Source organism: Monodelphis domestica, chromosome 5 (genome assembly GCF_027887165.1).
Source record: "Monodelphis domestica isolate mMonDom1 chromosome 5, mMonDom1.pri, whole genome shotgun sequence".
Taxonomy (NCBI): Eukaryota; Metazoa; Chordata; class Mammalia; order Didelphimorphia; family Didelphidae; genus Monodelphis; species Monodelphis domestica.
In genome coordinates this window covers 79,116,964-79,140,421 of record NC_077231.1, presented here as the reverse complement: position 1 = coordinate 79,140,421, position 23,458 = coordinate 79,116,964, and the positions used below count along the sequence as shown (strand labels likewise).

At 38.1% G+C, this 23,458-nt stretch overlaps 1 protein-coding gene across 6 annotated transcripts in view; it reads right to left on the bottom strand.

Annotated features, from left to right (window-relative positions):
• Positions 1-23,458, bottom strand: part of VEZT (vezatin, adherens junctions transmembrane protein) — a 75,230-nt gene that overhangs the window by 42,951 nt on the left and 8,821 nt on the right. For 5 of the 6 annotated variants that reach the window (XM_007503224.3, XM_007503225.3, XM_007503227.3 and 2 more), the window contains exons 2-4: positions 16,089-16,223; positions 7,394-7,480; positions 255-430 (exon numbers count right to left, since the gene is read on the bottom strand). In XM_007503224.3, the coding sequence (XP_007503286.1) occupies positions 255-430; positions 7,394-7,480; positions 16,089-16,223 (398 nt within the window). Of the gene's footprint in view, positions 1-174; positions 431-7,393; positions 7,481-16,088; positions 16,224-23,458 lie in introns of those variants that run through there. The other variant, XM_016425726.2, reaches the window with a different exon arrangement.

The window sequence follows — 23,458 nt, the reverse complement described above, 5'->3', positions numbered from 1 at the left end:
ATCTGTCTTACAGATATAAGAGACAATGAATATAATGTAATCAAGATGATTTCTTAAAAACCACATGCTTTAATGTATCTATTACTCACTTTAGAAGGGCACTTTTGTGGGTTATATTAAAAATTAAGTTATTGCAAGCAAGCTAATGTAGAAATTTTATTTAATGCCTCTTACAATGAAGAATATGGTGACAGTTTCCTCTGATAGTACTGTATATGTAAACAGTCATAGGATAGGTGTTTTCTTGACAATACCAAATATTAGGAGTTGCTAGGGAGCGAAGGGTTGGAAGGTGTCCATCTTCCTGTTGCTGAGGTTGTCCTGTAGACAGGATACTGGGGTCAAGGAGCTCAATCAGCTCCACATCCTCTTGTAGCAGGACTTCCTGTTGCAGGATGGTATGGATCGAGTCAAGTCGGAATCCTACATCCTTGTTAGCAAGAGAACGAAATATAAGTATTAATATTCCTACTTACAATTTTCAAATTAAGTGTTAGGTTCCCCCAATTATTTGGAAGCAATTCTTTCCCCCCACAAAGATTCTAATTTTTTTAAGTTAATTATATCTTCAATACATTGCCATTATTTTTTTAAAAGCTGCATTATAAATACGATGAAGGCTTTGATAATTGTAGCCATAGGTGAATAAGTCTATTTAAATTCAATCAATGATGCTTCTGTAACATAATACAAAAAAAGCACAATCAAGTGACGTGTAAAGAGCTGAATACAAGTCTATCTTATGATCTTTTGACTGTAGCATCCTAAAAACATACTGATAAAACTAGTGGTGCCTGTCCCCAGACTACAATTTTATAATGATGAAATTAATTTTCAAGTTTGATTTTGATTATAGTTAAGAGGCAGAGAAATCACTGGCATGATCAAAATTCAATTTTTAATTTAGTACATAAAAGCCCTTGGAGATTTAAGTACCAGGGATAGGTTTTGCAGTTTGCTTCCATATTTAGAATGTTCATTTTTTTTTTTAAGGTGAAAATACCCCACTCAAGTCACAGATTAGACCCTTATAAAGGGGAAGCAAATAACATTTATGTGCCAATATAAGGAGGGTCCTCTGAGGCAGATGGTTTGAGCATTTCTATCCCATTTTACAAATGGAGACATTAAAATTACAGAAAGGTTAAGTTGCTGCTTGTGATAATAGTTAATTAAAATTTAGGTCTCTGCAAGCCCAGCAATATTCTTTTTGCTACTTGTGCTGCATTAATGCAAAATCAAAAGCATTGCTATCAATAATTCCCAGTGTTAAAGAGTCACACTGCCATCTTTCTATGAGGAAAACACATTTTTATAATTGGTTATATTTAGCAGATAAAGGAAAACCAAAATGCCTCAATTATGGCCTGAGGCCAGAGGTTTGAGAGCCTCCCAGGTTGGAAAGGCTTTCCTATAGTATGGGCCTGGATAGAGCATCTGTCCCAGGAGGAAAAGCCTACCTAAGTACTGAGGGGCTCAGTTCAAGGAGGAGGCCAGTAGGTGATGAGGACTTTAGGCAAAAGAAGTGAAGGGGCTGAAATCTGCACTGGTGAATGGAGCACCTACACTTGAAAGCAGAAGGATTTCAAGGTAAAGTCACTTTTTTTCCTCCACAGTTCCTCAAAAAAGAATTTCTCATTTTGTGGTCTTGTGGAAAACTTAGCCCTATTTGACTTTCTCACCTCATGCTGAGTCTTTTGGGACACTGCCCCAACCTCTCCTCTCTCTATTATATTCAGACATTGGCAAAGGCATCTCCACAGGAAGAGAAGTGAACAGGCAATTATGGTGGTTCATATCTGGAGATACCATCTTTCTCCAGCAAAGAAGAACTAAGCATTGGGTGGAGCGGGACTTTGGAACTGGGCAAGGTGTCAGTTAACTTATGAATTGGGTCTTTATAGTATGGCTTTGTTCTTTGGTTTGAAGAAGTTTGAATTCCCAGAAGAGATAAGCCTACTTCCAAATATAAGCTCTACAAAGCAAAAAATTATTAAACAAAACTAGCAAATGACATCAGTATTGTCTACTTCATTCCCATGGACAAGCAAGGGGCAACTTGCCTGGTTAGGTATGTCTTGTTAAGGCTACCATACATGGGAAAGGCTCTACTCGAATAAATCTGGCAAAATTCTCTTTCTTAGAATAAAAATTGTGAAATAATCAAATTATTAATTTGTTGCATTTCCAAACCCTCTCTTAACACAACAATTATTGATATAAATTCTTTCCTTTTTCCTCCCTAGTTCTCTTAAGTTGCTTAGGGACATTTGTAATAATCTGAGGGCTCTCAATAAGGGTACTGGCAGTAAGGATAGAATCCTAGAAGTTGTAGAAACTACAGTAACAGACATCTGAATACTGGTTGCTTCTATCTAAATAACTAGTATGAGAGGGCAGTGAGGTGGCTTAGTGGATTGAGAGCCAGGCCTAGAGATGGAAGGTCCTGGGTTCAATCTGACCTCAGACACTTCCTGTATGACCCAGGGTAACTCACTTAAACCACACTGCCTAGCCCTTAGCACTCTTTTGCCTTATTATAAATTCACAGTACTAATTCTAAGATGGAAGACAAGGGTTCAAAAAATAATAATAATTCTTGGGGGAGGGCAACTAGGTGGACTCAGTGGATTGAGAGGCAAGCCTAGTGACAGGGAGGTCCTGCATTCAAATCTGACCTCAAAAACTGCCTAGCTGTGTGACCCTGGCAAGTCACTTAACCCCCATTGCCTAGCCCTTAAGTCTCCTCTACTTTGAACCAATATACACAGTATTGATTCTAGGATGGAAAGTAAGGATTTAAAAAAATAAAACAAAACAAAACAAAAAACACACCAAAATCAGCATACTTCTTAACAGGCTTCTAATCATCTACAAAATTCCACTAAACCAACTGGCAAACTATTATGGATTCACAAAAAATGTAATGCTATTAAATTGATATTATAATAGCAGAACCTAAGAAATATTAAGATTACTGTAGTCAGGTGTGACAATGACTACAAGACTGACTGATATGGATGCATTCCTAATAAAATTTTGGAAACTATAGGTTCCAAAGTAGCAACTAAATCACTCAGAAAATGAAGGCTTTGTAAAACTATCACAACAGCCTTAATGGGCCCATGTCACCCTGGACATAATTGGCAAACAGCTGAAAAATCTATGTGCATCCTCTTTAATTCAACTAAAAAAAGAGCACCAACTACTGTGTTTGCTGGTTTTTTACTTAGTCCCTGCTCTCAAAAAAAACAAAAAACAAAAGAGAAGATAAAATGAATATAACAAGGTACAAAAACATTCTACCAAATGAGCTATGGGTTTTCAAGAAGAGGAGAGATCAATTTTATATGTAGCATCTAGGAAAATCTTAAAGAAGCTGAGAATTGAAGGGTAGGTAAACCAGAATTCAAAAGTATGGGCGATAAAGCATGCCACCCACTTCCTGAGAAGCAGAATTAGGCAGACAATTTTGGACAAGGTCAATTGTAGGGATCTGTTTTGCTTATTTTGCATATCTGTAACCAGGATTTTCTTTTTTTCTTTTTTTTCCCCCAGTGGAGAGAGGAAGTGGAAGAAAGAGAGGAGAGAGATAGAGCAGCCAAAAAAAAGAGGAAAAAACGATCACTGAAGCATTTATTAAAATACACAGAAGGGAACAGAAGGCCAGAAAGAATCACACACAACAGGTCAGTTTTGAAACATATGTGTTTAATTTATAAATATATACTATCTATGTTTATAGACAATATATATATGAACAAGCTATAAGTAATGGAGATCATAGTTTTATGTACAATCTTTTTCTGTTCTACTATTTCTAAAAATTTCCATTGCATTTGGTGTTTAAATTTAGATCTTAAAAAATTAAAAGGGAGAGGATTTAGACATGAAGGTCTTAAAAAGGGGTGGCTATGTCAGGAGTAGTGTGAAAAGTATGAACACTTGAGGGAATTGAGGAATTTCATCTTTCACCTGCCAGGTATTCAAAGGAAAAGCTGTCTTGCCAGATGCTTCTGGATGGGTTGAGATTAGAATAGGGAGGATCTTATTTGCCAGTGAGGAGTTTGGTCTTGAAAGAGAAGACACAGGGAATAGCATGATGGAAGCACTGCTTTGGAAATCCTGGTCTATCCAACATATATTGGACAGATTTGAGAAAGGGTGAGAACAAAGAGGGGATATAGGGAGATCAGCTGACATTGCTCACCTTGAAGGAATAAAGGGAATCATAGTAACCCAAGAAGCCAATGGGATCTTAGGCCTCATTAAGACAGGGGTAGCAGGCAGGACAATGGAGGCAACAGGTCTAAGGACCTCATTTTAGGGAAGACACTGAGAAGCTGGAGAACATCCTCTTCCTCCTTCCAGAAGAGGGTATCAGGTTGCTAAAAGGTTTTGAGATTTTGCTATATGAAATTAGGGTGAAGGAACAAGGAATGTAGCACAATTGTCCCTCACTCTATCATGATTCATTTATTTTTTACTTTCTCATGGGTTTAAAAAAAAAATCTAATTCTGTATTGCGGAGTTATACTTATTGCGGCACACTATTGGCTGATGGAATGAAAGGCGACCAACCACAGAATTGTGTTCTATACACTGGGCATTGATTGGCTCAGTGTCTGTAGGTTAACAAGAGTGTGGAAAAGGTTTATAGGAGAGTGGGAAGAGTTTATAAAGCCTTAAAATGTGTATAAATAATAAAATAAATATAATACCACACAGGGATTTTCACCTATTGTGGGGGTCTCTGGAATATAAATCTGGGGATAGGTAAGGGATCTTACTGTATCACTGTATACAACAGGCAGTCACCCGGAAAAAGGATGACATTTGCTCAACTTCTCCCCAGAGGGCAGAACTAGAATGATGGGTGGACATAAGTGAGAAACAAGTTTTTCTTCAATTTAAGTTATCTAATTAGAGGATCAATTACTGTCTGGGAGGGTATGGGTTTGTTTATACTACACATCTTCAGGCCAAGGCTGGGTGACACTAGTCAGTGATATTGGAATAGGGACAAGTTTCACTGGATGGTATTCTTCCAATTCACATCCTATGATAACTACCGATGGATGGTAAGCCACTACAGTGACTTCAGTGGATCTTCCACAAATAAACTAAAGAGAAATAGGCATGAGATTATTCTTAGATAATTTAATTTAAAAAAAAAAGTCTCTACAACTGATGGCACAACTCTAGAAACTTCCAGGTGTAAGGATAATTTAAGGGTTGTGACCTAATCTAAATTAATTTTGGTCACCAGGGAATATCCCAAATAAAATATCCAAGTCAGTTAGTAAATTTATGGTGATTTAATTAATATAGAGGAAAGGAATTAAGGAGAAGGGAGAGGGAAAGGGTGTAGGATTTCTCCTGCCTGGCCTGTGCCAGGGGAAGTTCAAAGTCCTCTGCCACGAGGTCTCTGAAGATTAGTGGCTTTCTAAGAGGGTAGTGTTTGGAAGGTAAAGGAGAAAGAATCAGCCTAAACTCCAATAGAGCTCAGTAAAGATGCCTCATCTGAACTAGGCTACTCAGCTTCTCCCAGTATAGTATCAAGGAAAACTCACCGCCAAACCAGATAGATGCTGGAACTCTTAGCACGCTCAGCAAGCTGCTGCCAGCCACCTCTCCGTGGCAAAAGAGCCCGGAGAGAGGAAGTGACGCAAAATATATAGACAGTTTTTACATCACTTTCCTGCATCTTACAGGTACCAATGGTAGCTTAAGCTTGATTTAGGACAGCCCAGGGGTCTGTCAGTTGTTTCTGATTTGTCATTTGCTAGCACATGTCTGTCATAGGCCATCCTCCTAAATACTTAATCCTTAAGTATAGGTGTAGACATTCCTGTTTTTGTTAGACTAAGTAGGGTGGAGTAATCTAAAGTTCACACAGGAAATAAGGGAAGGAAGGTCAGCTTCAACAGTTTACAGAGGAATATCATGGAATTTCAAAGATGGCACCACTGCCAGACAATAAAGGCAAGAAATCTGACTTCCCCCCAAAGAATTTCTCTTATCTTATATTTACATTTGTGACCAATGGTGGTAGATCTAATTGGAAGAGATCATGGAGAAGGACTGAAGCCTAGACAGATCCAAATTACTCACTCCAGGCCTAGCACCACTGAAGAGTACCTAGAGTTCCACTATCTTCATAGATGGAGGTTATATTCTAAGTCAATAAGAGCCTTCCACAACACTTGCATTATGATTTCCCCAAGATATAAACCGTATAATTTACCTGCCAATAGGCATTGCAAAAAATTATCTTCAGTTTAGTCATAAAGAATGAACAAACTGCTATTAAGCTAATAGAAAAACTATGTTCATTTGTAAAGTAGATTCTTCACATAGTTAACAGATACATTGTTCTTTGTCATGCTGATTCTTCTTCAGTTGAAAATACATTATATTTGGTCATTTGGAAACCTATTCTGAAAACTGCACTAATAGAGAGATCCAGAGTCGAAGCATATAAAGGTTCTTGCATGACAGCTCTTCAGCATCCAAGTCTAAGAGATACATCATGATTGGAAGGAAGAACAATGCCAGGAAAGCCTCAAAATGGATTAATTGAAAGTCTTTGAGAAACATTTGTTCTATGCCTTATCAATTGCATTGGATTGAAATTAATTTTTAAAAATGATTTAAGGGGGGCAGCTGGGTAGCTCATTGGATTGAAAGGTAGGCCTAGAGACAGAAGGCCCTAGGTTCAAATCTAGCCTCAGACACTTCCCAGCTGTGTGACCCTGTACAAGTCACTGGACCCACATTGCCTAGCCCTTAACACTCTTCTGCCTTAGAACCAATACACAGTATTGATTCCAAGACGGAAGGTAAGGGCTTTAAAACACAAAAAATAAATAAACAAATAAATAAATAAAATAAAACAATAATTTAAGAATGAGGAAAGATCTTTTTTCTTTTCCCAAGAGACTTAGGGTCTAGGGGGAGGGGAAAGAAGTAGGAGAAGAAAGGAAGGTGTCAGGGAATATGGTACTGATGTGTGGCTTGGCACTCTAGAATCGCAGGGACTTAGCGTTAGAAGGGATTTAGAAATTGTGGAGTCCAAACTCTTTACTTTATAGCTGAGACAATAGGCCTAGAGAAATTAAACAATTTGCCCAGCAGTGAAAGTTGAACATCAAGACCTGGAGAATCCCTGGAATGAACTTTGTCTAATATTTAGAAAAATAGTTCGATGGTATTTTTAAGCCAGAGTCAGTTTATTGTCTGAAAATTCAGAAGCTTTTAAACTGATTCCAGGCCCAGGGATCCTTCCATTACACCAATTTGTAATGTGAAAGGTGATTCAAAAATAACTTTACTCAGTGACAGATCTAACTTAGAAAAGGGATCTAAAAAGAACTTAAGGAGAGAAACTCACCAATTTGTGGAGCAAGTCATCATTCTTACAGCACTGAAACAGTGATGTCCACCTAGTGAAGCTTTCAACCAAGTTTAACAGGATACCCTGGGGAAAGGAGGTAAAGAAAACAGACTTAATATTAACCTACAAGGACAGCTGGGTATCTCAATGGGTTGAGAGCCACGCCTAGAGATGAGAGAGATTCTAGGTTCAAATCTGCTCTCAGACACTTCCTAGCTGTATGACCCTGGGCAAGTCTCAACTTCCATTGCCTAACCTTTATCATTCTTCTGCCTTGGAACCAATACATAGCATTGATTCAAAGATGGAAGGTAAGGTTTAAAAAAAAATTATATATATTACACTATACCCTCTGCTCATTTATTCCAGGGCTTGACCATGGAGGGCAGCTGACACTGTCTCTTGAAGCCTATTGAAGTGCAGTGCTAGCTCAGGCTTGACCAACTTTTGAGTGTCAGTCATAACCAGGGTAACCATAAGGGATGAACTTTCTGGTCACCTCTCTTTTTTTAGATCAATAATAAGACAGAAGAGCAATAAGGATTAGGAAATTAGTGTTAAATTACTTGACCAGGGCCAAATAGCTAGAAAGTGTCTGATTTGAGGCTAAATTTGAACCTAGGACCACCTGTCTCTAGGTCTAGCTTTCTATCTACTGAGCTACCTTGCTGGCCCATGGCCACCATTCTTGATCTTCAGCAGTGGAAGGCATTCACATACTGATGAGAATATGGAATATAAAGGTGCTGAAATATTCAACTCCACCCAAACTGGATTAAACTTAAATTAAGTGACATGCTCAAGTAACTAAAATTGTTATTTCTGTTTCTGTTTGTTTTTGGTATTTTGTTTGTTAAAAAGGAGGTCAATGGCAAAGCAAGCAGATATCAAGAATTTGTGTAAAAATTATTATAGGATATGTCTTACAGTCTACTGACTGTCAGTCAGTCCAAAAGTTTACATCTCTTAAATCTACTATACACTATATATATACTACTATATACTATATATAAATATTATATAAAATATTATATAAAATATATATAAATATACAAATATTTATATATAATATAAATAATAAAAATAAATATTATAAATAACAAAAATAAATAAAAATTATATAAATGAATACATAAATATAAATAAATATATAAATAAAAAACATATAAATATGCTACTATAAAATACTATATGAAAAATGACTCTATGGGGACCAAGAATTTAAAAAATTTCATATATCAAATATTCAATTTTGAACACTCTTCTATACTTACACAGTCAAGAAAAATGTATAATGCATTTTAGGAAAAAAAGAACAACAAAGAAGAAATGAAACAAGGTTTATCAGCTTAGCTGAAGGGGGAAAAAAATCAGTTCATTAGATCATACAATTCCCTGAGCACTGTATTTAATCAAAGGTTATCTTAACATTCCATCTTTTTTTTCTTTTTTTCTTTTCAATTTGTAACCCTTCTTTCTTTTAACCACCAAACTTTTTGAAAGAATGTTCTACTTTCAGAATGGAAAAATCTTGCCTGGTTGAGATTCTCATCTACTTCAATTCTTACCTAAATAGGAAAATCCTTTCTACAGAAGCTCTAACAAGTGGTCCTCCAGCCTCTTGTGTGAAGACTTCCAGTAAACCCTGGGTCAGCCCAGTTCACCTTTGGATCTTTCTTTTAGTCAATTTATTCTTACATGAACCAAAATCTACAACTTCCATCAATTCCAGATTTTCTAGTTCTGCCCTCTTGCATGAGGCAGAAGTCTAAGCCCTTTTTCTACAAGTCAGCCTGTTCAAAGCTTAAAGACAGCTTCCATGCATCCTGCTTTCAGCCACAGAATTCTCTTTTGAAGACTCAATATCACCTGATCTTTGTATGGCAGTGTCTCAGTTACCACCACCAACTAAAGCAATTTGGCTTAGGCAGCACACCACTGACACTATTCTTTCAGCAGTCAGTGGAGAACCTACTTTCAAATCAAAAGTTCTTTCTCAGGGAGCAGCTAGGTAGCTCAGTGGATTGAGAGCCAGGCCTAGAGCCAGGAGGTCCTAGGTTCAAATATGACCTCTGACACTTCCCAGCTGTGTGACCCTGGGCAAGTCACTTAACCCCTATTGCCTAGCTCTTAAGTCTCTTCTGCCTTGGAATCAATACACAGTATTGATTCCAAGACAGAAGGTAAAGGTTTAAAAAAAAAAAAAAGCTCTTTCTCAGTATTTTGTGAAGCACCTGACATTGTCCTTGGGAGCCTGCCTTTGAAACTCTCAATTCCTTGGGCTCCTATAACATTGTACTTTATTGGTAACTTCTTATCTCTTAGACTAGGGGGTTTTAAGTCATGAACTTGCTTTTTAAATTATTTTGATAACTTTTCCCCATAAAATTGAATTCCTTTGCATTTCTATGCATTTTACTTTTTGCATTTAAAAACATTATTCTAAGAGGTCTACAGGCTTCATTGTCCAAGGGACCCCTGACTCAGAATGGTTAATAATTCAAACTTTTACTATGTAATCCTCTTATGGTTTCTTTTCCTTTCAATAAAGTAGGAATTCCTCAAATTTCCATCTTTTCTCTTTACATTTTCTTCCTGAATAATCTTATCTACTGCATAAATCTATTATTTCTCAGTTTTAAATCTCTATTACCTCTCTCCTGAGCTTTGAAACTATAGGCCCAATTGTTTTATATGCTGGATGCCTTGCATTCTCAATCTCTGAAAAAAAAAATTAAAAATAAAAACCCTTACCTTCCATCTTGAAATCAATGCTGTGTATTGATTCCAAGGCTTAAGAGCTAGGCAATAGGGGTTAAGTGACTTGCCCAGGGTCACACAGCTAGGAAGTATCTGAGGCCAGATTTGAACCTAGGACTTCCCATCTTTGGGCCTGGCTCTCAATCCACTGAGCCACCCAGCTGTCCCCTGAAAATCTTTTTAAAACTCAATTTTATTTTCATTTCCAAATTCTCTTCTTCCTTACTCTTCTTAGAAGAAAAATAGAATCCCTTACAAAACAAAACACATGAAACAAATTTCCTCATTAGTCATATTTCTCTCCCCTCCCCACAAAAAATAAGAAACAAGAAAATATGCTTCAAACTGTACTCTGTAATGTTAGATTTAAAATAGTTTTGAGTGTTAAATAGTTGTAGATAAGAGAGTGGGAGCCATAAACTGTGATAATTAAAATGTTTGGGAGCAAGGGAAATATATATATCAATTATGACAGCTGAAATATGTTTTCTACTGTGTCTTGGTTTTATATAAATATAAGATGATCGCCAGGGAATATATTCCCAATTTATGAATATGCCCAAGCCAACTGGGTTTTATAGAGAAATTTAATTTATAATACACTGATTAATCAATAGAAAAAGAGAGAAAGTAAGAAAGGAATAAGAATGAATAAATCAGTCAGTTGGTTTTATCACTCACCCAAGATCTCTCTAGGTAAGGCTTCTCATGCCAACCTCAGGCTCCACCTTCAAGAGAGCCTCCTTTCAAGAAATGTTTCCAGAGAATTCTCCTCCTTCAGAGCCAGCCTTCTCTCCTGGTCCTCCAACAGAGCAACCTCCTCAGTCCTCCTTCAGAGCCACCTCGCTCAGAGCAAAAACCTCCTTCTTCTCTCCTCAGACCCCGCTATCTTTAAGGAAACCATCTAAGTCCCCTCCCCTCAGTTCTCACATCTACCAATCACTGTCGATGTCTCCCCTGTGCCAATGGTGGCTCTAGCTTAACCCAGGACTGCCCAGAGGTCTGTTTCCTTTGCACATGTCTGTTGTAGGTCATATTCTCAAATAATTAAATCTTGATCTATGCTACAGCCCTTCCTAAATCCTGTTAGACTGAGTAGGGTGGAGATTGTAAGTTCCAAGACCTGGTTCTGTCATTCCAAGTATCTCTATTGTATCAATTCTAAAATCAATCATGACTCAAAGAACTTCCTGTTCTATGCTTAAGCATAGGTCAAAGCCCTTTCATTGTTTAGCAAAAGGTTTCTGTCCTAAAGTAGTCTTAAGTAGGGAGGAGAAGGATCCTCCCATGCCAAGGGGTTTCACATTCCAATAGAGTTCTTACTATCAGTAGGAAATTTTTTCCAAGTATGAAATTTCCCAATGGTGAAATTTCCAACATTCATAAGTCTAAGAAATTTTAAGGTTTACAGTAAGTCTTGAAATTTCTCAGACTTGTGAATGTTAAAAATTTCTACATTGAGGAATCCTCCATTGGAACAAATTTCCTACCAGGAACATTCCCCATTTTGATGTAAGAACTTGCCAGGATCAGAAATGGGAGGACCTCTACTCCACCCGTACTTAAGACTGCTTTAGGGGAGAAAACTCCTTGCTAAACAATGAAAGTACTTGGACCCATGCTTATGATGAGGCAGGGAGTTCTTTGAGCCATGCCTGTTTTTAGAATTGATACAATGGGATGCTAGGTACCTATAAAGTTCGGGCAGCTTGTAAACTTGCCAGGAGCAAAGAGGTGAAAACTTATTCAGAGGTTTTCTCTTGAGGAGATTAGTCAACTCAGCTGTGTTTTCTCTGATTCAAACTTACTAAAGGGATTAAGTCGACCCAGCAGTGTTTTTAGAATGGGTTGTCCTTTGGAAAACGTCTACAATGATTGGTAGATGTAAGGACTTAGGGGAAGTGACATAGGAGAAAACCCCCTATATAAGAAAAAGCAGAATCTCTTGAAGGACAATTCTTTTGGAGAAATCTCTTATAAGGTGGATGAGGATCGCTTGAGGAGAATCCTTTTGGAGGAAGCTCTTATGAGGATCGCTTGGGAAGAATCTCTTGAGAGAGGCTCTGGAGAAGGGAAGCTCTTGGAGGACAATCTCTAAGGAGGTTTCGCTGGAGCTCCTCTGAGGGGACTCTGTCCCTCTGGAGAGAGGCCCTTTGAAACAGTCTCTGGCTGGATCTCTCTTTGAGGAGGAATCTGGCTGGAACTCTCTCTGGTGAAGTCAGCTGAGATGGAGCTGGCCCGGTGTCCCTAGAATCCTTGCTTAGACAGACCTTGTGGTGAGTGATAAAAGACTGACTGACTGATCTCTCTCTCTTAAGACTCAGGTCTAGGCCATGTTGGCTTAAGGCCCTTCATATGTATTTCTTTTTTCTCTCTTTCTCTCTTTTCTTTAATTCCACATTTGTATTAATTAAAATCTCTATAAAACCCAGTTGACTTGGGTATTTGAATAATTGGGAATATTTCCCTGGCGACCACCTTATATTTAATTTAAAAACCAAGACACTGTAGTGAAACATATTTTCTGCGGTCAAATCTACTCACCCACTCTTATATCTAGCATAATTTATATCTTCCACTATTTTACTCACTACAGTTTATGTCTCCAACTCTTTTAACTGCCACAGTTTACAACCACAACAATTTTAAATCTTACAACTCTGAGACCACTATTTCTCTTTCTGGAGGTGAATAGCATATTTTCTCATGGGTTCTTTGGAACTGTGGTTGGGCATAACGTGAATCAGTTACTAAGTTTTTCAAGGTTAATTTTATATTATTGCTATTGTTCTATAAACTGTTTTCCTGGTTCTGCTCACTTCACTTTGCATCAGTTCATATGTCTTTCCAGGTTTTTCTGAAACCTTCCCTTTCATCATTTCTTACTGCATAATAGTATTCCATCACAATCATATACCATATTAAATTCAGACATTGATGGACATCTTTTCTTTTTTTCAATCTTTGCTACCACAAAAAGAACTGCCATCAATATTTTTGTACATATGGGTCCTCTTCCTCTTTTTTTGATGTCTTTGGGGTATGGACCTAGAAGTGGTATTGCTGGATAAATGGATAAGTACAATTGAATAGCTTGGAATAGTTACAATTCAACACTTGAATCACAGTATGTTCAAACCTAAAATCATTATCATCTCTCCTCCATCCAAACATACTCCTACTGCCATTAGTGGTGTATTCTCCTAGTTGCTCATGCTTATAATCTTGGTGACATCTGTGACTTCTCATTCACCTCCATACTTCCATCCAGTTACTCCTCTCTTGTTTTATTGAGTCTACCTCTGCTACCTCTCTTATGAAGATATTCTCTCTCTCTTTCCCTCTCTCTCTCTCTCCATATATATATATATATATATATATATATATATATACATATATATATAAAATTATTATTATATTATATATAAAAAAGAAGAGCAGCAGGGGTTAAGTGACCTGAAAAGGGTCACAGAGCTAAGAAGTGTCTGCTGAGGCCAGAATTGAACCCAGATCTTTCCCACTCCAGGCATAGTGCTCTCTCCACTGTGCTACCTAGCTGGTCCAATCCCTTTACTTTCTATTCCAACTACTCTAGACCTCATGAGTTCTTGCCTAGGTTACTGTAAGAGTCTCAGAATTTTCCTACTCCAATACAGCCTATACATTGCTGTTAGAGTAATATTTACTGAAAGATCTGATCAATGTGTCTCTCCTGCTCAAAAAGGCTTCCTTCTAAGGCTCCTCATTCCTTACTAAATAAAATACAAACACCTCAGTCTGGAATTCAGTATAATCTGACACCAACCTGACTTCCCAGCTTTTGTTCCATACTTTACTGGATAATTCACTATTTCATGAATATGTTCCATATATTCCCAATATACCTCAATTCATTCCAATTTCCATGTCCATGTTAGATTCCTAATATTCACCTTATAATTCCCTATCTTGGCAAGACTTTGCTGGTAAACTCTTTCAAGAATCAGCCCAAATGTCACAAATTTTCTCTAATGCTACCTTTCTCACTTCTTTTTCACCTGAATTCTTACACCAACCTGACAGTAATTTCTCTTTTGCAATTATGTTTCTTTTCATTATGGACTGTTACAGATCTCATCTACTTACAAGTGGAGGGCAAGGTCCATATTTAATTCCTCTTTTCATCTATTGCATCCAGTACAACTCATATATTTTGTTGTTCAGTCATTTTTTCAGTCCTCTGACTCTTCATGACTCCATTTGAAGTTTTCTTGGCAAAGATGCTGCAGTGGTTTGCCATTTCCTTCTCCAGCTCATTTTATAGACAAAGAAAGTGAGGCAAACTGGGTGAAGTGCCTTGCCCAGGGTCACATAGTTAGTAAGGGTCTGAAGCCACATTTGAACTCAGGAAGATGAGTGCTCTTGACACCAAACCCAACACTATCCTCTGTGCCACCTAGCAGCCCTACATAGTAGATGCTTAATAAAAGTTAGCTGAATCAAGGATCCATCAACAAATGCAAAGTGTTCTGTGCCTTTTGGCATCTATATGATTGATAGTTTAAAATAAAGGCTATCTAAAATTTTCCTTTGATTTAATGTTCCATTAAATGTTTGGTGCTCGAGAAATAAATATTTATGGACAATGGTTCAAAACATCCAGTAAGTCCTACTCTGATGTCATGGAGATGATCCCAGGGTCTCAAAGGCTATGCTTGTAATAGCTAGTGGGGGCCTACTTAATGACTTTGTGTTTGTTATCATGGTCAGCCAACAAAGAGTGAAGAGGCCAAGCAGGAGAAGGCTGGCTGCAATAATCCAGTGATCTTCACAGAGTGAGGATACCCATGGAGGATACCCACATTTAAATGAATAAAAACAAAAGCTAGTGGATAAAGACACATAACAAAGAGGGCAAAGACTTATGTACTACAGATGAAGTAGTTAGTTTGTTTTGGGCACTCTCCCACTGAACTTTTAGCTAATAATTAAGGAATTAGCAGATAAGATGTGGTAATTCCTAAGAATATTCACATATTTAAAGAAAACAGGGACAGAAAGATTCAAATGCTGCCTACTCTAATCCTGTTTCTGAGATGGGCCTCACACCATTGCTGGCTAAGTTGGAGAAACATAAGCCCCAGCAAAAGTTGAGATGAAGCTGATAGTACATACCCAGCCTCTCTATGAGGCATGTGCCAGTTCTGTGTTCCCATTTAGAAAGCTCTCTGCCAGAAGAGCCTCTACCATGATGAGAGTAGAGAGAGGTAGGGATGGGAAAGTGATCTCTTCACCATGCAAGTACACTAAGCCTCCAGTTCCAGTGTTCACTCTGCAGGTAGACTCTCCCTCTAGATTCCAAGCCTACACAGCAGTGCTCTTAGCAGTAGATGGAATTCTTGCTAGGTTTATTCCACCTTCCTTCTCTAAGACTATCTATCTATTTGGTTTCTAGGTAACCAAAGGCCAATTCTTGGGATCTTGATACAGTTCTACAACAAACAAGGGTTGGAAAAGGCACAAAAGAATGGTATTCACAGTTTCCCTTCAGTCACCACATCTATTATCATACTGTCCATCCTTGCATGTGGCTTGCAAAGTCCAGGTCTATTTCCTTGACTCAGACCTCTGGTCAGCTTATCTCCTTGATGGGTGGATATAAAGGAAGCTCAATATTTAAGCACATGTAGCCCCATTTTATCACTTAATATAAGCCACTTTAAAGTTAAGTTCTGATGAAGTCTAGGTACTAAAAATTTGTATGGAACAATGAGTGATGAGATCAGAATCAGATCCTTAAATTTTGGGGTGTTTTTCGTAAGGGTGAGGGGGTAGAATTTAGGTCCTAGAAGGAATATTTTAAAAAGTAATTATTAATATAAACAGTTTTTTTAAAAACTCAGCAAAGCGATTCTCCAGTAAATAAGGACCCTATTTGCATGCAGGCACTCACATTTGATGGCATCTTGGTAGAATTCTCTTGCTGTCCCTCCTTGGAGGTGCATTGTTCTGCTTTTGGTGACACAGAAGAACATATTTCAAAGTCAGTCTGTCCCAAATCTTGCAAGTACTGGTAAAGTGGAGAATTCTGAAAGATATTAAAAGAGAAGCTGCATTAAAGTACCTTCCAACGGGTTTGTTATTTCCCAGAAAAGAATGAGAATGTATGAAAATTAAAGAACTTCAATCTTCAGCTTCTGGCTGCAAATGAATAAGGATGAAATGGTTATGTAAATCTATTGACTGAAAAGGAAAACAAAGAAAACACTAGTAAAAAGGCTTGTCTTTATCCTAAGGAAGGAATACATTTAAGAGTTTTATTTTAAGGTCAAGTCTCAGAGGCAGCATTCTGTCCAGTGGAAAGACTCTGTAATGGACTGAAGAGTTAAAAGACCTAATAATAATGGCCCCATCAACCCCAAAGTTTTGTAAGGATCAAATGAGATGACTGCTTTGTCAACTAAGAAATATTAAAAATGGCTCATTACATTACATTGAACATTACTGTTTGCTCTTAAATGCCCAAGCTCCCCTTTAGAGAAAAAACCTTAAACAACTCTCTGATTTCAAAATACTCTGCAAAATTTAATAAATTACATCTTCAAACAACACAACACAGGGACTCAGAAAAGGAAATATTCTTTTGAGTACTGAATTAAAGAATGAATCTAGGGGCAGCTAGGTGGCTCAGTAGATAGTACACCAGGCCTAGAATTGGGAGGTCCTGGGTTCAAAGTTACAGATGTTTCCTAGCTATGTGACCCTGGGCAAGTCACTTAATCCCAATTGCCTATCCTTAATTGCTTTTCTGCCTTGGAACTGATACTCATTATCAATTTTAAGACAAAAGGAAAGGGTTTAAAAACAGAAAAGGAAGAAGAATGATTCTGGAGTCCTAAAGAGAACTTTTATTTTAGTTGTTGGTTATGTTGTTATTTTGTTTTTTTTTTTAAAGGTGTGGGGTGGGTCCCTTTGCTTCCTAGATTTCAGTCCTAACAGAACACATTCTGATAAGAATATGTCAATTTTCTTGGATTTAAAAGACTGTACAGAACTGTATATATATGTACATGTGTTTACATATAGTATATGAAACTATGGTATCATTTGAGAATATGGAAAATTTCCTGTTAAAATAAAGAGCTCAATATTGTTATTTCAGCATACATCTAGACATAAGGATATACTCTTCATTTAAATAACATTTTAAATTTAGCTTTGGGGCTTCTTTAAACCTCAGACTTAATAGTGCTATCACAAATAGCTTCTATCACTTGTCATGGCATCTGCTCTGCACTACTGCATCAGCTTTATTTGGGAGCACAGAATGGGCAGTAATTGGACTAGTTCTTATCCTTTTTATTTCCAAATCACAATCTAGTGTGAATCCAGGCTAGAAGTCAAAGGACCATGGGATGTAGGATTTAGTTCCACGTCACAAGTAATTCTGAGGAACAGGAGAAACTGGGTTAGTTTTGGAACTAAATCCTTCAGATAGAGACCAACGTTAAGTCATTTTTGAAGCTGCCACTAATGGAACAACTATGGCAGGCTACCTGATCAAGCTGCCAACTCTTTTTCTCAGTGGACTGTTTCACATCAGACTAGCACCTGATACTTATGAGATATTATTATTATTGTCCTCTCATCTGAGGTAGCCATATATTATGGATCATTCTAACAGTCTAATCTTTTCTTATTCAAGTCATTCTCTCTTCTTTTATATATGAAGCCTGGTAACTTACAGTACTGAAGATAGCTTTTTGAGCGACAAAGTATCTGATACAACTAGGTAGTGAGAAAAGAAAAGCTATTAGTGAAAACATCTAACCGAAATCCTGGTGCCTCAACTACCTACATACTGGACCTTGCTTTGTAAATCTAAGCCTAGAACAATGATACTATTACTTAGTCTACTGAGTCTAACCTGGAAGTTTTGGAAAGTGGATAGTGTTGCTTTAGTATCATTTTTCTTAAAGGGTAAGCCTGGGATGATCCATTTAACTCAGAAGCCACTTCTTGGGCTTCCAAATTCACATGAAAAGCTATGTAACTTTTTTTTGTGCTAGGATTGGCAAAAGTAATTTCCTGAAAGTGCTGCTTCTGCAAAGTTTTGGATTTCCTGTTGGACATGGCTTATTTTTTTTCTCTAAACAAATTATTTTACCCAGCAGGGCAATCTTAAGGCACTTGGCAAATTCATCATCCAGATGGGTTGTTTTTGACATTTTCTTGTACTGTTGTTGGTATTATGTATGTTTTCTCTCAGCTGAAATTTACAGAATAGTCAGCCACAAGGATTTCCTGAGAAGCTCCCACATGCTGTATAAGAGATTTCATGTATTTCTTTTGGCTAAAGAGGCTTTCTCCAATTCTACTAAACTATATTTTGATTCCAATGCTAACTTCTCAAAACAACTTTAGCCAACATCTGCAGTTCTACTTTTGGGCTTAAAAACCACTACTAGCTAACAAGATGGGATAGAAGCTACTTAACCAGTTCATCTTCTCCATTCCAACCCACCATCTAAATCACTTCTCCAACAGTTTAATAACATAAAATGTTGAAAAGCTTCCACCCTTCTCTGACCTTATTTCTATTCCTCCCACTGCACCATAATCTATCACTCTCCTTTCTTCTCTCCACTTGCTTCCTCCATACTCTTCACCTTCTACATACACTTCCTTCTTACTGCAATTAGACTAATCTTCATTAGACAGATATCGGTTCTTTCAAATTCACTTTTGGAACTGCCAAATCAGTTTTTAAAAATGTTAGTGGTTCTCTCCTCTGGAATAAAGCTCAACTCTTCTCTCTGCCTGGCATTTCATGGACCATCATATCACCACTTCATTTATCTCCTGTTACTCCCCTGCACTCTAGGCTACAACCAAATTAGATGGGTCTCTGCAGTCCTTGAACACCCATTGTCCATTTTTTGGTCTTCTTGTTTTTGTACAGGCACGGGTGCCAAAAATGACAAACAGCCACTCCCTCACCCCCATTCATTCCCCTCCCCCTTTCTACCATGCTAACATTTTTTCACATCCCCCTCCCCTCTGCCCAGCAGCCCAATGGGAGCTCATTGGGAGTAAAATGGGTGGCTCACAAATGATAGAGCTGGAGGGGAGAAAAGCACTCAGGGAACTCCCCTCCTCCTCCTCTCTATACTCACAGAGGACATTCCTCACCTCCCTCTGCCCATCAGCCCAAAAGGAGCACTTCCTCCCTCCCCTGTGTGGGGTAAAGGGTAGGTAGGTGGCCTCGGGACTTGGCGGGGAGGGGCATGGCATTGTAATGGTAGAAATTTAAGGCTTTTGGGAGAGGTTATAATATTGTAATGGTTAAGAATGTGGCTACAGGATTTATGTAATATTGAACAATGGCCGCCAAGGAATTTACTTATGAAATTCCTAAAAATGAAACACTCAAGTCAGAATGGAGTTTATGGAGGTTTAATCACACTGGGAGTAGGGAAAAGGATAGGGAGAGAAGGAGAGAAGAGAAAAGGGAAAGGGGCTACTCAACCTCTGACCAAGGCAGAGGGAGTTTTAGGCCCAAAGGCCCAGGTGGAAAGAATCAGTCCTTAACCGATCTGAAGGAAAGCTGTCTGCGGGCGTCCTCTCTGTCCAAGCTCCTAACACCAACTCTCGTCTCGCTCTCTCCACAGGAAGTGAGCGAATTCCAGAGGCTGTTCCCTACCTCACTTCCTGTGTCTCACAAATGCCAATGGTTGGCTCTAGCTTGGCTTAGGACAGCCCAGGTGGGCAGTTAGTTATTTCTGATTTGTCATTGACTAGCACATGCCCGTGTAGTGTGGGTGTGCACAATTTTTGGGTGCTAGACCAAGATGGAGACTTTTAAAATTCACAGCATGCAGGTCTCTGGAGGGGGGAACAGGCATTGCACTCAGTCTGGGGGGGATGGGGTAGAGGTAGGGCCCGGTACTCCATTTCCTAAAAGTTCGCCATGACTGGAGAAGTACAGCTGATATTGCAGAACATCCTCTCATGCTGGGTGGTAAACTTGACAGCTTTTACTTGATTGTACAAGCCCCTGCCTGAATTAATTACTGGATGAAATGGAGCACTGGTCCCAGTCAGACCATACCTGAAAGAATGTCTTCAGTCGTGAGTGCCACATTTTCTAGGGCCAAATGAAAAGACTGCTAAAAGGAAGTTGAATTCTGAGTAATTTTAAACCAATAACAGTCCTAGAGAACAGAGAATGAATATGTTTTTTGTGGCAGAATGCTGTGGATGTACATGTTGTCATACACATTATTGTGAGCAGTTTTGCTTAGCTGCCTTTGTTTCAAGGGAAGTTCCATGCTATGGAGTTACAGAAGGGGCATTTCCAGAAATAGTTGTGAAGTAAAAACAAAAATCATCAATAAAACTTATTTAAAAATAAAAAAGAATATTGACAAACTAGAATGCATCCAGGGGAGTGCAATTGGGGGGTAAGAGGATTCAACCATGTTATATAAAATTAGCTAAGGAATTGGGAATATTTAGCTTGGAAAAGAAAAGACTTACAGGAAATGCAATAGCTTTGTTCAAGAATTTGATGGGCCATCATGTCCAAGAGGGATTAGATTTGATCTTTTTCAGAAGTAACAGGTGGAATGTGCAGATAAGCCAGATTTGGGTTCATTATAAAGAAAAGCAGCAAGACGGGCAATTTCTAAAACCTGCTTAGTTGGGAGAGCAGATATAAGATAGAAAAAGCTGAAAAGTAATTGGATTCTGCTTGAGGGCCCCTCACAGACAACAGCTGTGGACAGCTTCTGTTCACATTAGAGCTTTTGCAGGAAGCTACTAATTGACAAAGGCATTTATGCAACCTAATAATAAGCTTTTCTAAGAAGAAAAGGCAGGAAGCCTGTGAATAAATAAAACCTTACTCAGGAACCCCATTAACTGAGTCACCCACACTGCAAAGAAGTATGGCAGGTGGCCAGAGTCATTAGCCATAGAAATCCTGCATAAGAGCTATCAACAATAATAAGAGAATACTGAGGGGATCTCACTTCCAGCTAATGCGCAGGACGACAGCCCCTGGGTGCCAGGTAACCATTCCGTATCTCCCAAGGGCCGGTTGGGTGCTTTCTTAACGAGAAACTAAAAGGGTTATATGACTGCCACTCCTATCTCCATTTTATCAGGTAAAATAAAGGGTTCCTTGAAAGAATGGCACAAGGACTTCAAGGTGAGAATAGGGGAAAAAAAACTAAAGAGACAGCATGGGATCCTGATAAGTCTGATACCTAAGATGAATAAAGGTCCACTAAAGCTTTGGAGCTAAGCATCTGGTCTAAGGCTCTGTCTGCAAGGGGGCAGAGGGATGAAGGAATGGATCCAGAAGGGAATGGTCAAAAGATCATTTTGGTGGCTGGTAGCTCCCTGCTACAGGTTCCAGAGGCAGTCACTTGTTGAGAGATAACCAGAAGTATTATCTTCCCAGGGCATGGAGCCAGAATATGATTCCGAATCTCCTAAGATTTGTCCAAGGGGTGCACATGAATGATGCTAACAGAAGGAACCTAGGAAGCATAGCTAGAGATTTTGGGACCTTTGCATTGCAAGTAGTATTCTTATCACTCCTAGCTTCTGAAGGTGGTGCTACAAAAGAGGAAGATATAAGGAAGAAGATGAAGCAAATGAACACTTCTTAGAAAAGAGGGCAACAATCATATTTTACTCAAGTTAAGAGACTGAATGAGGAAAGTTAGGAAGTTTGAACCTACATATTTATCTGGAATGAAGGAAGGTGGAGGTGGGGAGGGAAGAGGTATAAAAAAGAGGCAAATGATTTCCCTATCCCTATTTACAGATGACATAATGATTATCAGGAAAAAAACAAAAAACAAATCAAAACAATGAAGAGCTTCAGTAAAGAAGATAGAAAATAAATAGGTTTTGTTTATACTTATATAGGTGTATCCAGTCTCTCCCCTGTAAAATGTCATCTCTCTGAGAATAGTGACTGTCACTTCTTTGTATCATCTGCATATAACACAGTGTCTGGCATATGGTAGTCATTTAAAAAATGCTTGCTCAACTGATCGATAAATGCACAAATAAGGATTTTGATATAATAATAATAGAAAACACAAAAAAGATGGGAAGAAATGATATTCAAATAACTAGAAAGGTATAAACTATTTGGGAGTTAATCTACCACGATATACTCAAAACTTGTTATACGAATTCAATTAAGAATTAAATAGAAATAAAGAAATACAAATGATTGGGAAGATATTGCTCATGCTTAAATTGCACTAACAACAAAAAATTTGTTGAGTATACTACTATGAATTTTAAAAAAAGCCTCCATGTGCTTAGGATCAGATCTATTTAGGTCACACTAGGACAATATATATTCAATGGATTTGTGTCAAGAAAATAATACATAAACTAAGTAGGTTTTTCGTCTTTCCCCTGTTACTTATACTGTCCCTTTCTGTCCATTAGATTTAAAGATGGAAGAAGTCTTAAGAGATCTCATTTTACAGATGAGGAACTCCAGAACATCAAGTAGTTTGTTCACTACACAATACCAGGGAGCAGAGTCAGGATTCAAGTCAGGATTCAAACCTAGGTCCTCTGCCTGTAAATTGAATGTGTTTGCTATTCTTCTACATTGCCTTGTAAATCATCATTTAGGAAGACTGTGATATAGACACAAAAGAGAATATGTTGAGGAAGTAATATTATTAATTCAATTCTCAAATACCTCTGGTAAAATGTTTGGTGAGAAAGGATGATTGGTATCTCATTTATAGTAACCTTTCTCCTATTACCCTAAATGAAGGCTTAAAGAGAGATCTTCAGTTTACTTCTTTTACTATCAGAAAGTCAGTGTATATTACTTAAGAAAGAGGGAAATAAGATAATGGACAAAAAATAAAGCTGTTGCTAAAACCGATAGTAAACAGTTCAAAATAATGATATGAAGGAAAGTTTTTGTGGCAAGCTAAAAGTTGGCTGGCTGAATTCTACCAGGCAGTAATCCCAAAATTCCAGTTGGAAAAAATTTCACACGCAAGAGATGAGCCTTTACTCAATGTCCTCTAGGCTCCTTCAGATCATGATCTTTGTGGGGCAGTCCATACCACTTTATTAGAAAATTTTCCTAACATCAAGTCTGACCTTGGTTCTTTGCCAGGAGCATTCATTGCTCCTAGTTTTGGCCTCTGGAAACCAGGCAAAATATTTTGCATTATGGTTGGTGGATAAGGCCATTCCAAAGGTGCCATATTTCAATTAAAAGCTTCTAGCTAAGGGCAGCTAGGTGGTTCAGTGGATAGAGAGTCAGGC